General features: G+C 39.8%; 1 protein-coding gene across 1 annotated transcript in view; it reads right to left on the bottom strand.

Annotated features, from left to right (window-relative positions):
* PRKDC (protein kinase, DNA-activated, catalytic subunit) overlaps positions 1–14,459 on the bottom strand; it is an 85,654-nt gene extending 71,195 nt beyond the window's left edge. Inside the window, exons 1-16 of the mRNA XM_081873594.1 lie at positions 14,265–14,459; positions 12,323–12,399; positions 12,079–12,171; positions 11,293–11,367; positions 10,398–10,506; positions 8,881–8,993; positions 7,578–7,677; positions 6,242–6,297; positions 6,113–6,143; positions 5,656–5,813; positions 5,075–5,221; positions 4,150–4,314; positions 3,509–3,677; positions 2,611–2,660; positions 1,760–1,897; positions 769–921 (exon numbers count right to left, since the gene is read on the bottom strand). Coding sequence (XP_081729720.1) covers positions 769–921; positions 1,760–1,897; positions 2,611–2,660; positions 3,509–3,677; positions 4,150–4,314; positions 5,075–5,221; positions 5,656–5,813; positions 6,113–6,143; positions 6,242–6,297; positions 7,578–7,677; positions 8,881–8,993; positions 10,398–10,506; positions 11,293–11,367; positions 12,079–12,171; positions 12,323–12,399; positions 14,265–14,430 — 1,800 coding nt within the window. The 5' untranslated portion in view covers positions 14,431–14,459. The remainder of the gene's footprint in view (positions 1–768; positions 922–1,759; positions 1,898–2,610; positions 2,661–3,508; positions 3,678–4,149; positions 4,315–5,074; positions 5,222–5,655; positions 5,814–6,112; positions 6,144–6,241; positions 6,298–7,577; positions 7,678–8,880; positions 8,994–10,397; positions 10,507–11,292; positions 11,368–12,078; positions 12,172–12,322; positions 12,400–14,264) is intronic.
* Between the last annotated feature and the right edge of the window lie 571 nt (positions 14,460–15,030).

The raw sequence follows: 15,030 nt of genomic DNA, 5'->3' as shown, positions 1-15,030 counted from the left end.
TCATGTATACTTTCTTCCTAAACCCTCCTGTTGTTGGATTCTACAATGCAGTATATAATTTAGATTATGAGCTTTAAGAACTGTTATAAATATTGCACTCGGTTTTACAGCCCTACCCATCCTAATGGCTTTTTAAAGATGAGCTATAAAACTTTAATGAAAACTATGGCTGCATCTAGATGTAACACTAAACCAGTTTAGTGCTATGTGAGCAATCTCCAAACTCTTGTGCTTCTTCTTTGACACATGTTCTGACTCTGCTTTGTCTAGACAAAGCCAAGTTTAAAGTAACCACATGATAGTCCCAACTCAGACAAAATTAAACTTCAGTTAGTCGAAAACGAAAATAGATGCATCTGATTCCCACCTAAAGGTTGTACCAGGGGAAGCACAAGCTCAAAGCTCATTTATGCTGGGAAAGCCAACGTGGTGCCCTCCAAATGATACTGGACTAAAATTGCCATTATCTCCAGAAAACATGGCAAATGGTCAGGGATGATGGGAGATGTTGTAGCCCAACAACATCTGGTGGGCACCACATTGACTATCCTTATGCATCACTAAATTATTGCTTACTGTTGTGTCTGAACATGATAAACAGATACATGTATGAATAATGTAACAGTAAATCAGTTTTCATTTGTTGAAAGTGCACCCTGAACCCGTTACATGGGCAGAAATGCAAAAGGTGAGAAGGTGAGAGAGAGAGAGAGAGAGAGAGAGAGAGAGAGAGAGAGAGAGAGAGACTCTTCAAATATCCAGTCTTACCTTCTCTTCCCCAATGTTCTGTTTCTGAACTGTAAGATCCAACTTTTCAATTACTTTTAGGATAGACTTTATGAGTTCATCATATAACAACCGATTTAAAGACTGTAGAGGTGAATTTGCAATTAGAAACGTTTCATCTGTGAACAGAGAGTCCTACATTGGAGAACAGAAGAACATAGTTTTAGTTATGTCAGAGTTTATTCCGAAATTACAGACCAAGTAATTTCCAGTACAAGCCAAGACAATGTTTAAGAACTTCTGACAAAGTCCTGCTGATTATTCCACAACTTACTATCACTTAATGACAGTGTAGAAGCAGGCCTTCTTGACAATAGCACTTACCACCTGGAACGTCCTCCCTCAGGTAATTTTTGAAGTACAGTCAGCAATGGCCTTTAAACATCTCTTTAAAACATATATGTATGCCCAAGCTTCCTTACTCTTAACTCTTTATTTTTTTGTTTTATAACTTGGACTACTGCAAAGCACTGCACATGGGGCTGTCAATGAAGAAGGTCCAGAGGCTGCAGCTAATGCAGAATGTGGCAGCCAAGATGCCAAGTGGGACAGTCTGATGGATCATGGATCAATGGTCCTGGCTGCCAGTGAGCTACCAGGCCCAATTCAAGATGTTAGTAGCAGCATATAAAAACCCTAAACAGCTTGAGATCCCATTACCCAAAAAAGAACCTCTCTCAGCATAAACCATATTAGGACCTACAATCAGTAGAGGTCCTGTTGTTAGTACTGCTACTAGAGCTGCACAGCTGTTGGCGAAACATGACAGGTCCTTTTGGGTGGCAGTTACCTCACCAAGAAGGGCATTTCACAAATGGGTATCCATGTCTCCCATACTGACAACATTTAGGAGGAAGTTTAGCATATTCCTGTTCACTGAGGCATGAGCAGGCAGAAAGAGACTGCACCTGGCAACCTTGAAATTATTCATTGTGAGTGTATGACTGTATTTTAAAACATTGGGGTTTTTTACCTTCATTGTGTCACAGCTCAGTAAACTTCTAAAAAGATCCAAGTAATCCTTGTATGTAGGCACCTTCCATTTCCCAGCTCGAACTTCTCCAGATGTAGGAGGCTCTTCTGAACTAGAAACGTTTTTTCCAGAATATTCCTAGAAGGCAACATAATACTGAATATCTCTACATAGCTTATCCTAGGATAGCAGAAATGAACACTGCCTAATTCAGAAGCATACATAAGTGATAGAAGAGCACACAGGACCACTGTACTAAGACATGTCAAGGGCATTCTCATGTTAAGTGCCCCATCTTAGGAATGTATAATATTTCAAATAATACACATTCACATACTTAAAACAAGGTAAAACAAGATATTTCAAGTGATCAGCAGGAAATTTTACTTCATATGGTATTTTAATGCTTAACGTTCAAGCAAGACCCACTTCTTTAGTCCCCAAAGTTCGTTTTCTACAATTATAGTATTAACCAAATGATTTAATGCTTGACCTCTCACTCAGGCCCCTTCTGATACTTCCAGTAAACAAAGAAAGGGCATTTGAGAAGAGGAAACCCAAGTAGTGTTCATCAAGAGAAAAAAAGAACAGTTACTGAAGAAAATATATAGGTGACATTACATTCTTGGTGGGTGAGCAGTATAGGGCACCATGTAAAAATGGATGCATGTTTTCATGAGGGGACTATGGAAAGTGAGGGAAAACCCTAGCAATTTATGAAGCTGGCAATTTGTTAATAAATGCACCCCCTTGGAAGAAAAAGAGGGCAACAAAACGTTTTTGTACAGAACACAAGGAATAAGGATACACAAACACAAAACCTAATTCAGCAAAACTTCAACAACACTTACCGATGAGAAGACAACTGGCTTAGAACAGACTCTGATTAAACCTTGATGCACTGAAAAAGAAGGTATTTCAATATTTAAGAAAACACATCAAGAAGGTGGACTGAAAAGTGTCTGAATATTCTAGTATCTTTCTGGCACTGAAAATGAACCCCAAATCAGCAACTGTTGTCATTGCCAAGTTGCTTTATTAGTTACCAGGTTACACTGAGGCCTAAACATGTGCAGTGGTTTAAAAAAAAAAGTTTAAAAGAAAACAAAATAAAAACAAACAGCGACACACACACACACAAAGCCCCCCACCTCCAGACCAAAGAAAGGATCTGGCAAGACAGCTGAGCTATTGTAAGATTCATTCTTGTTATGGGTCCAATCACTGCATTTCTTCTAGGAAAAAAAGGGTGCAGGTACTGTGTGTCCTTGAGAACCCCCAGAAAAAAAGCACTGGGTCCAATGCAGAAGACACCAGATTAGTCCTACATAGGACATGAGGCATCCATAACATTAACTGATATTTACCACATTTTAAAAATAGCCTTTGCATCAATGTAAATTTGATTACAAGTGAAACTAAAATAGTAAAATTATACTTAGGCACGTACATTTGTATTAGGCACTGCAGAAAAGTTAACAAATGAATTCTGTTTCTTGCCAAATTCAGTTTCCAATTTACTTTCAAGCAGAATCACATACGAATTTCCCACATATGCAATATAACCTAAAAAGTCATTGTGACTAAGGGTGCAGTCTTGTACTCATTACACTGACTGCGACACTGCAGAATATGACAGAAACTCCACTGGCGTAATTTTCTATTACCCTTACTTTTCAAGTCTCTCAAACCTGAACTAGTCCTGCAATAAAGAAGAAAGCTTGTTTTGAGACAATCGACAAAACTCACCCACAGTGCTCATAAAACTCCACAGTACAGGGCCTTTTCCTGCCAGGGCTAAAAAAACCTTTATAATGGATTTACAACACTGAAACTGCATTTTCATACTATATTGTGGGAAGCTATCTATTTGCACCACAATCAGACGTTCCAGAACTGGAGTATATACTTCAGGAATCTAGAAGAAGAACAGTGGCATATTAGGAGATAGCAGCAACACATTCACTAAAAATCTTCAAGTTTTTGTTTTTTTTCAAGTGGGAGGGGTTGTAGGTTTTGTTTTTTAGTGAGAGAAAATTTGCATCACCTTCATCACAAATAAGAGTCATTCTCCATCTTCACCTCTACACATGTTCTATTTTCCCCCTCCACAACAGTTAGGGTGCATTTGGTGGTCACTGAGCATGCTCAGTTCTCACGAAGCTGTTTTCATTTTGCCCCCTCCCTAAAGATCTGTGGTGCTTCTGCAAACCTTGGGGTTACCCCTGATGATGTCTCAAGCCTGCTGATATTCCATCCCACCCACCCCCACCACATAGTGAACCAAAGGATTAGCACTTGAAGAACAAGTTCGCTATCAGGACATATGCAATGCCTTCTACTTTATACAAATAAAAGCCTCACAAATGTGATCCAAACTAGTCACTTACAGTATCTAAGTGCAGTATGACACTAGCAATAGATTGAAGGAAACTTGGTAGCTGATACACGTGGTCATCTACAGTTTCTGCCTCGGTGAGATACATTTGCTTACAGCGCTGAAGGAGTTCAACATACATGAAGTCAACATCCTTGGAATTGATAGCTTTGCATGGCTTTGAAAGAGAGAGAAATAACAGTAGATTAAAATAAATAATTGGTCTGCCAATAAAATGCAAAGAGGGAGTAATCCATTTCTCTTTGCCTGCAGACCTCTGGACCTTCTGAAAAACTGCTCTGGCCCTATGGAGCCAGTCTGAGATTATTCGGGCACAAAGGAAGTCAGCAAGCTTCAGTCATGTTACAAGAACTGCCTTCCATTCATGGCAAGATTATCAAGTCCAAGCCATTATTACAGTCTAAGTTCTTTGATTTACTAACTGCAATTTCTAAGCACCAAGGGCAAATTCAAACATTAATTCTGTAAACCTAAATATCTGCAAAAAGCCACTACATTAAAGATCATGAAAATGCTATTTCTCAGCTGAGGTGCACCTCGCTTACTGCAACATTCTGTGATTTAAGTTCACCTTTTCTAAACATTGTATTAAACTCAATTTGCAACTCACTTGCAACGTATTATAAGGTTTCATTTATCCCAAATTATGCAGCTAAAATTCTGCACAAGGATCATGAAAAATCTTTATAAAATAAATGTCTTATTCACTCTAACATTAAACCTTTCCAACATCAGAGTACCAGGAGAGGTTGTACTCAGAATTTGGCTGCCCATTGTTTTTTAGTCTTTCGGGTCCAAAAGTGGGATAGGAAATGATTCCTGCATTGCAGTGGGTTGGACTACATGACCCTTGGGGGTCATCCGACTCCAACTCTACAATTCTATGATTCTATTATGTCAGGAACTAAAATACATACCGCTGCAAAAAGCCCATATCCACGAATAGCAATGGACAATTCCTTGTTGCTGGCATCCATCTTCCTGATGATACCATAAAACTGTTCCATGAAGTAGCGCAGCTTGCTCTTATGCATTTCTGCATCCTTAGCAACCATTGTAGAGATCTGGATATTACGTATAATATAGGATATTTATAATTTAGATAGCTCATACAAAATCAATTCATCATGAATTCATATCTATGCTAAGCAGCTTCTTCAAACCAAACTGATATAAAGACAATATCATCAACATACAATAATAAAGAAAACTTTTAGAGTCACGATGAAAGGAACAAAAAGACTGTGGTCCCATTGGTTCAGACACTATACTAATATAGAATAGCAATCCATATGTCAATATGTATGTAGAGTCTTTAACCCCACATAAAAAAATACATTATGCACATGGCATTAAGACCTTGCTGCCAAGAGCACTTGCATCAAGAAGAACGACTGTGGGAACAGCCAGACATGGGAGAAAAGTCCCACGCAGAAGGAAGGGAAAGCAAAACAAAGAGAGAGAAAACCGGACATAGGAGACAAGGTGGTTATTTTACCTGTTTAAAAAATGCATCCAAAGCTGAATGGCCTGCTTTCTTCAGTTCTATATTCTGATGGCCACACCATTTGGACATTACTTCATATAGTGCAATATAGTTGTCAAGAAGGCATGTGCTGAATTGAGCAGCATGGATACTAAACAAACGCAGTCCAGCTGAAAAGTAAAATTTTGAATTTAAATTCGACTTTTTGTTCCAGCTGATAACTGATGCAAGTGTTATCTTCCTTGAATAATTTTACAAGAGCTATTTGTTTATATAATCACTCTAAGAAATTAGGATTGAAATTGGTAATTATCTTGCCTTTTTTTGTTTTGTTTATTACTTAAAGTTACATTTTACTTCTTGTAGACAAAAAATAGATTACATGCATTACATCTTATCCAATAGAGAAGAAATATGCTATCAGAGATATTGTTGCAGCCAACTATTTTACATGAAACAAAGTTCTTACCAAGAGGAACTGCGTATCGCTTTAAGTCAATCTGCAATGTCAAAATATTTTGTATAAGATTTGTTTGTCAGATCTAATTAACAAATTTAAAGAATGAATGTTTTGAAGGCAAAAAAAAATCCATTATACCTGTGGACTTATTGCCTTCATTGCAAAATCAAAGATTTCTTTAGATGTTTGAGGATCTGTAGAGAAAATACAAAAAAAAAGTAAATAAGGTCATGAGGTGGCAGCATTTTAAACTTCTCATATGACACAAAACCTCTCATATGACACAAAAGTTCAGATCATCACAAAAGCCGATTCAACCACAGTGTATCAGTGTCACTCCAAAACGACCTTCTATCAAATAAAACTCAACTGATCCTCTGTGTATCTAAATGGCAGATCATACAGACAGATCTATGGAAAGATGGAGCAATGCCACATGCTACTTTGAACAAACTATGCATTGATTCTTCACCACAGAATGAACATAGGGGAGCAGCACAGAAAGTATGCCATACAGACATACCTCAGGACCCTGAAAGTTATCAGAACTGAGTACAACTGCAAGACCAAATTCAGAAAGAAACTATTCCCTATTGCTGAAAATGTCACAAATAGAAACAGACAAAAAGGGCAAAAGGCTGTTCAAGGTGAAAGAGTAGCATTTCCAATTAAAACTACCCAGACCACAGATGCTATAAAATCTCCTTATTTAGTGATTTCCAAGAAATATAGGCCAAAGGTCTGGAGAATTATTTTATGTGCAGCAGATACCAGTTCTCAGGAGAGCGAGCTGGACTAATTGATCCACTGGGAACATTCAGCTAGGTATATCAGCATTCCTCAAATTTATAGAACAGCTCCAACAAGACCACATGGAGCAAAGTAGAGGAGGAATGTACACAAAAAAATCCGTTTATACTAGCGCTATATAAATATAAGGTTAGAATGTGTTAAGATAATTATAGGATAGAAAACAGAGGAAGATGGAAAGGAATTGCTGAAACAGTTAACAGAAGTGGAATACAAAAAGGGAGGTGTGAGGAGGTCGCGGAAATAAGTGAATGAAAGATAAGATACTGAAATTATTTGATGTGTTTTAATTTTTTTTTTTTTTTTTTAGTTTAAATGTGTTGGTGTTGTGTAGTATAGTGTTTTTGTGTTGCATTGTATTGTTCTTATTTTTTGTAGTGTTTAAATTGTTAATAAATATTATTATTAAAAAAAATAAACTTATTGTTCCAAAAAATGTGGGCTAAAAGGGAAGATGGAGATAGTGGATTACTTGCCAAAGGAACAGGACTTGCAGCCATAACTGATTGCCTACACTGATGTAAAATCTAGACAAGTATATCCAACAATGCTTCTGGTTCTGGGTGTAGAAATCAAAAGTCTAGCAAATTCAGAAAGAGAGGCAATCTCCTGCAGCTTGACAGAGCTGTGCTACTAATAAATTTTAATAAAAGAAATACTACACCTTCATCCATGGACTTAGTAAAGTTATTCATGAGCGCCGTCAGTCCTTTCAGACACCCAGCTACTACTGCAAACTTAGGCTCTCTTGTTGCAGAAGTCATCTGAAAAAAAGGAAATGATGTATTTAATACTGAAGGAGACCAGGTATCCCGAGATATCAACATGCAATGCAAGACACGATTTCTCAAATGAACTTAAACATACAGTAGTAGCTATATCCTCTGATTATTAAACAAATCTGTAATTTGTTTCCAGTATAGCATATAATATATAGAATGCAGTTAATCATTCTACAGTCTCACTAGGTTTCTTAGAAAAACTGGGCACAATCCAGAAAAAAAAAAAAAAACTGAGTAGGTACTCTGTATGCACTGCAACTCTGTACCAGCACTTTTTTTTTTTCTTGAGCAACGTTATGTTAAGACGACTTGCAACAATGGCACAAAAGTCTGGTCTGGGGCATGGGGAGGAAGGAGAAGCTTAGCTTCTTGATGACCTTCAGCCAAGTGGAACCAACTACAGGTGTTTCCTTTGCCCCTTGTAGGGGCTTTAAAAAGAAAAGAAAAAAAGCTGAAAGAATAAAAGAGTAGCAGGCCCTTGGACTGGATTGTTCATTGCCCGCCAGCCATATGCAGCTAAAAAAGATTTGCTTGCCTTGCCCCTTAAAGAGGATTTCCTGAGTGTTGGTGCAGCAACAAGCAACAGTCTTCCTTGTTTGGTGCCTGCTGCCAGTCTCATGCTTGACCCAGTAAAAAGGCTTTCCTGATTCTTGAGGGAGGGGATGAAGGTGCAACAGCTCCACCACCACCCCTTCTTGACCGTCCTTTGCCTGCTATCATGAGCTGTTGGCAGTGACTTGCTTCCCTTGCCCCTGAAAGCTTTCCTGGTTTTGGAGAGGGGTCACTTAGGTGTAAGAGGAAAATCAGTAGGGTGATTTCTACAATCTGGATTAGCAAGGAATAGCTGACTATCAGAAATTAATTCTGGTAGGTAACTCCTAGCAGTGAGCCAACAAGGAAATATTGCAGAACAGCATGAGCCGGTGAAGGGAAACACTATGCTATAGATGTGGGTAAAGGCAGGAAAACCCACCATCTTGGAAATAAAAGCAAAAAAGGGGCCCTGTGGTGAAAAGGGCTTTCCAAGTCATAGTGGTAAAGGTCCCACCAGGCAGTCTGTGAGGCAAAGAGGCCGCCTGGGGTTCTAAGGATCTAGGGAGCTAAAGGAGGAAAATCTGACACACACCAAGACAGAACATGAAGGAAAAGCTTTTGCTGATATCCCACAAAAAGTCCTTACTTTACCTGTGTTCTGAGTTCTCCCAAATAAGCTCGATATAGTTTTTCAGAGTTGTCAAGCATATCACTAGGTTGGACTTCTCCCAAAACTCCCAGGAGTTCATAAATCCTTTCCAACACTTAAAAAAAAAGAATATTTAGCACCCTAATTATGTGTTCACATTTTATTTTAATCCAGCTACACACAAAAATATCTCTCCTAAACAATGAAGGATTTAATAAATCACCCAAGTGTTATTATAGATCCGAAACGTCTTATTCAGTCTCACCCATATTATCCTAATATTTAGTCATTGTCACTGCCAGCTGTGCTGTCAATGTTCCGCAGACAGACACAAGGTGGTTACTGATTAATGTGCCACAAGACTTAAGGCCTTTGTTATTGGGGGAAATACTGAAAGCGTACATGCATAGTTATTACTTCTTGCTATCCTAATCATAGATAAGTTGGGCCCCAAAGGAAGAAATTAGCACATGTGGAAATAGTTCTGAAAGAAGATACCTCACATCTAGCTCCAAGAGCTCACACTAATTTAACAGTCGAAAGAGAAATAAGTTTAAAAGTACACCACACTCCAGTTACGTACAAATGGATAAAAAGCTTCATCTCAGTGGGGAGGGAATGAGAAGGGGGGGAAATTAAGGAGAGCATAATGTTCCAAAATTATCTGTGGATGAACAGAATTCTTATGTGTGAAGGAACGGAGATAATGGGGAGCAGTATTTTGAGGGGAAGTGAAAGTAAGTATGAAACTCAGAGGCGGCTCATGGATAGCTAAGGTCTGCAGTGTTCATAGGTCTGGATTCAAGGGATGCAAGTCTTTATTTTAAGGATTTATACACATTCCTTAAAGGAATCATGCAATAAGATGACCCCCAAGGTAATTTACACCACACTATAACCATACAAAGAATACCCAGTATTAGTTCCTGCACCTAGTGGCAGAAACCAAAGTTTCATTTCCCTTGCTTCTGCAGTCCCAGGGCAACTGGTGGCAAGTTAAGAGTTATTTCTGGCAGGGAACTCCTCACAGCTTTGTCTTCAGTGCCCAATGGCTGGGGCCATGTTCCCTTTCCCTGATGTTCTTCCTGGGACAAAGGCAGCATAACCTCCCAGTGGCGCTTGTTCCTCTGGTAGCATATTGCAGAGTTCCCTTCCCCTCACTTCTGCAGTCTCAGGGCAGCAAAGGCTTGACTTAATGACATTCCTACTGTTGAACTGGAAATGAGGTTATTCCAGCAACAGTTAATAAGGACTAGGACTACTGAAGTCAAGTTACTCATTACTAGATTCCATTTTCTCGCTCTCAAAGGGATTTGCAGGCTAATCCAAGGTAGAAGCAAGCATTCAATGTGACTTTCTCCCTAATCACAATTAACTTTCATTGGATTATTCTCAAATCCCTTAGCAATTTAGAGTAGTGACCCATCATCCCCTAGCTGTGTATATTTGGTAATACAAGTATAAATAAACAAAAATTACTAATAGTAAACGTAAGTAGTAATATAGTTAAGATACTTACCTGTATCAGACACTTTACTTTTTATAGCAAGTTCACTATAGAATTTGGTAAAGATTTCTCTGACTTTCATGTCTTCCATCACATAAGATGACCGTAAGTTGTGAAGCAGCTGGAAGGATATTCATGTTAACCAAGGACAATTGTTTTAAAAATCTTTTAAAAGCACTCAAAACAGTATTGTAAAATACTTTTTCCCCCTAGCTAAATAACAGTCCTTCAGAGTTCTGGAAGGTAGAGCAAGCTTGTTTTCTCCTACTCTGGAGGGTAGGACCCAAACCAATGGATTCAAGTTACAAGAAAGGAGATTTTTACTAAACCCCAGGAAGAAGTTTCTGACGGTAAGAGCTGTTCAACAGGCTCCCTCCCCTCAGATGATGGTGGACTCTACTTCATTGGAGGTGTTTAAGCAGACGTTGGGTGGCAATCTGTCATGAATGTTTTAGCTGAGATCCGTGAACTGCAGAGGGTTGGACTAGATGACCCTTGCGATCCCTTCCAACTTTACAATTCTATTTTATCTTTTATTTTTTAGATTTGTATACTGCCCTTCATCATACAATCTTAGGGCAGTTCACAGAATAAAGTGCAGGATAAAAACAAGTAAATAAGTAAAACAAAAAAGCAAAAACGTAACTCCTAGTATTCTGATTCTCTGGTAAATATACTAGGTAGAACGTATGTTAGCCACTTAATAGGAAACACATTATCATTTTTATTATATATGTTCTTATGTATTCTTCTGTAAAATGAGATATGAATTACTATGAATATTATTTACTTTTAAAACACTTTTAGATTTAAATTATTTCTACTAGACTGAACTTTGATATTGTGACATACAAACATGCATAATTACTGGAAACAGTTGACAATCATAAAGACCTATAAGTTTTACCTTAATCAGTAGATCTAGTGCTGGGATTCTGCACTTTGCCAGTTTGTCTTTTGTATAAACGCTAAGACACATCCGCTGTATTTTTAAAACACAAAATACAATAGTGTTGATGTACTGCATTTGTAGTGCAGTATCTTGCACTGTTTTAACATTTGTTCCCTATTTTACAGCATAAAAGCGTAAACAAACTGCCCAGGTAAAGCAAACTCAGTCTATTTTTCTGCATAATAAGGATTCTTCACATTAGAATATTCTGTCTTCCTCTATTTACTCTTGTCAAAGGCCACACCAGTGAACAACTTCCCCAATAGAATCTGGATGCACTACAAATGGGCTCAGGGCTGAGAAAGACTTCAGATCTGAGAGACTGTACACAGCTAGATGGACCAGTGTGTCTGTCCCAGGTTCTTACATCCACCAAAGAAGATTAGCTTGAATGTGAAAGTTACAGAGAACATGAAAAACAAGCGCCTCGTGCCTTCTCTTCCTTTAAAACATTGTCCAAAATATAATTTTCACTTTCTCCTGCCTTGGTGATGTGAAACTCCTAATTCAGAATAGTTGCATCTTCTAAGAAACGAAAATACACAAAAAGATGCATTTTGAACATGATGGTGCTGCAGAGGAAAAGGAAGCAGTCTAATGCAAGCATTTAATATACAAAGGATTGCTAGTTTCTCATTGCTAATAATGGATCATAATACTACATGTATTATTATACTAGCTGCATTATTTTATCTGTCTAAACTACCTAGTTTTATTTGCAATTTTAATTAATTGACCCACCTTTACATCTTGTGCATAGGGGTGAACTTTTTGGCCAATCTTTTCCAAAAAGGCAACAAGAAATTTTAATGCTTCTTCTCTGCATTCTCGAAACTGAAAACAAGACATTAAAAGCATTTTCAGCAAAAGACACAGTAAGAGACCTTGTTGGAGAAGGCAATATATAAAGCAAATAAAAATAAATATATAAAAGTGTAATTACTAAGACATCAAAGGTTGCTTCAGCCTACGATTATCAACTTACTTCTTCACTGTCCAGTGATTTATGGATAAATGCAGGTAGCCCATCTTCTTTGGAAAACACCAGTGAAATCTGCAAAGCTGTGGGAACATGGGTGAAAATAGTATGAATCAAAGCAAATAATATCTTTCCAAACATATGGTCTTATGATTAACCCCTTGACATGAAATGCTGTTTAAACATGTGAAGATTAGGCCTAACAAGCACAATCTTGCCACCCCCTGCATCCTGTATACGACATGTGGTGCGAACTGGGTTACCATACAAAGAAAGTAGTACTCAGGCTGTCAACATGGAATGACAACCAAAATACCAATTACTCCAAGTACAAATTAGCTCAAGGGCTTAGTTGTAGAATCTCTGCACACATCAACATGTCACTGAATTGAAAGAGACAACAGAATCCCATCTAAGTAGACCACCTACAGGGATATGAAATTTATCTGCGAAGTGTCTACTGTAGTCACAGTAGGTCACAACTCATGATGTTTCTCACTAAGAACATTAGGCAGTAATTGATCCTTGCCTGTAGAGAAGGAATGCTTGAGGTGTCAAACAGATTTAAAGGAAATACATTTCTCCCACTATCCTTGCTAATGTACGCATTGAGAAGAAATGACAACATCGGAAATATCTCAAAGTATTATTCTGTTTGTATAGGTTTCTGAAGAAAGGACAGTGCTATTTCCTTGATATAAAGTAAGGCATTTCACACAGCAAGACACAAATGACAGAGTCAATAAAATATAGCACTGACCTATTATTTCAGTAAACCTGATTTTTAAACTTGCAGCAGTATTGTGAATATTATTTCAAGTTAAAGAGTAATTTGTGAGTCTACCTAATATCGTGATGTTTTTTTCTTACATGGCTAGACTCTACTGTAGGGGAAAAGAGAGTGTACATCTTCCAAAACATCTGTTTTGCAGTGTGTATAATTTTTAGTGGCATCACAATTTAATGTGCATGTAGTAAAATAACAGATTAGTGAAGTTCACTTGACTCAGGAGTGTAGAGGCTAAGGGCGTGAGCTGGAAAAGTATTGAGTCTGTATCTCAGTTCTGCAACAATTGTTAGCATGCCTACCTACAAGTAAGTCCTACTGTGTTCAGTGTTGGAGGAGGGGTACTAACAGCAAGTGAGGACTACTGTACAGTTATCCCGCAATGTACGCACATTTAACTTGTATGCATTCAGTTTTACACGCAAGGCATGAATAAATAAGTAAAAGTGGGTGGGAAGTGGGGTTTCGGGGGAAAATGACTTCGCGATCTCACCCACCATTGAAACCCAATGTGTTTTGACTATATGTCACTTTGGCTTTAGACAGGATCCCTGGGACATCAACCCCCGTGTAAGTTCAGGCCTTACTGTACTCCTGTCCTATTGTGGGCTTCTCACAGGCACCTGGTTGGCTGCTGTGAAACAAAATGCTGGACCAAAGAGGTGTTCAGTCTAATCCAATAGGGGTATTCTTCTGTTCTGAGTAGACGCATACAAACTTGTACCATTGCGCCTCAGTAAGGATGCTTAGGACTGAACAGCTACCTTGAACATGCTTACTAGAATAGATGCAAACCTCACTGAACACACTAAATATGCATAGGAGAAGCAAGGCTCTGTAAGAATGCAACCTCATGCATGCCTTAAATGGGAATAATACCTATAAAACCGAATGGAACTTATTTATGCATTCAGTACGAGGCAACACCGCTGTCAACTTATGCACTAACAAAAAAGCCTCACTGAACAAACAGCTAGTTGGGTCCCGTTACTGATAGTGTTGGCCCTTTGTACTTCAGGTGGCAGGGAGTTCCGCCGGTCAGGAACTGCAACTCGTGAGGGGAAAGAAGGCTTATTTCACATGAAACCCGTTAAAGTCTCACACGGCGCCTTAAATCACAGCAAGGGGCAGCGCCGCCCGAGCCATCAGGCTGCTACGCACCCAGGACGCTGTCGCCGCTGCTGGTCACGCAGGTCTCCGCCAAGGAGCGGATGAAGATGTGGCCGTGAAGCGCAGCGTTCCCAGGGTCCGGGCTCCGCAGGGCGCTGTGCAGCTGGAGCAAGCAGTCGTGCAGCCCCCCGCCAGAGGCTGGGAACAGGGCGGCCATGGTACCCGCGCGCCCGCCTGGGTCAGCAGGAAGGAGGCGCCGCTAGGACACCGCCGGCTCGCCCTCTCCCTCACCCGGGACTAGAGAGGAGAGCGGGCAGAACCAACGCCTCCGACGGGAAGGGGGGGGGGGAGAGAGGAAACTTCCGTGGCAGGAACCAGTTCTTTCGTAGGGCAGAAAAGGCGACGCGATTGGCTGCAGGAGCTGCGGGGGTGGGAGGAACGAGGCCGCCAAATGTTGGGCGAAACCATCATTGCCTTCAGGATACCGGGGAGGGGGGAGAGGGCGTTCCCGGCTTTTAAACAGCGTTGTGCCGCTTGCCCCGCAAGCACCAATCCGGGGAACGCAGAGTTAACCCCCCGCCCCTCTCAGCATAGATCCCCGTCCGAATGGCCGAGGCAGCCTGTCAAGCGTGAGCCGTACCATTCTAGAACGGGGCCTCGACGTTGAAGAAAAAAGCGTTTGGAAAGCCTCTTGTAGTTTTCGTCAGCTACGTCAGTTTGACAAGCTTCTCCTCCTCCTCCTCCATCATCACCCGCACCTCTCAGTTCAAGCCCTTGGCCGAAAACGTACAAGGAGCGGCACTTGCTCCCCCCTCCC

This window comes from Podarcis erhardii (genome assembly GCF_964252035.2).
Source record: "Podarcis erhardii genome assembly, chromosome: 8".
Classification (NCBI taxonomy): domain Eukaryota; kingdom Metazoa; phylum Chordata; class Lepidosauria; order Squamata; family Lacertidae; genus Podarcis; species Podarcis erhardii.
Note: the sequence above shows the minus strand (reverse complement) of the source record. Positions and strands in the feature narration are given on the sequence as shown.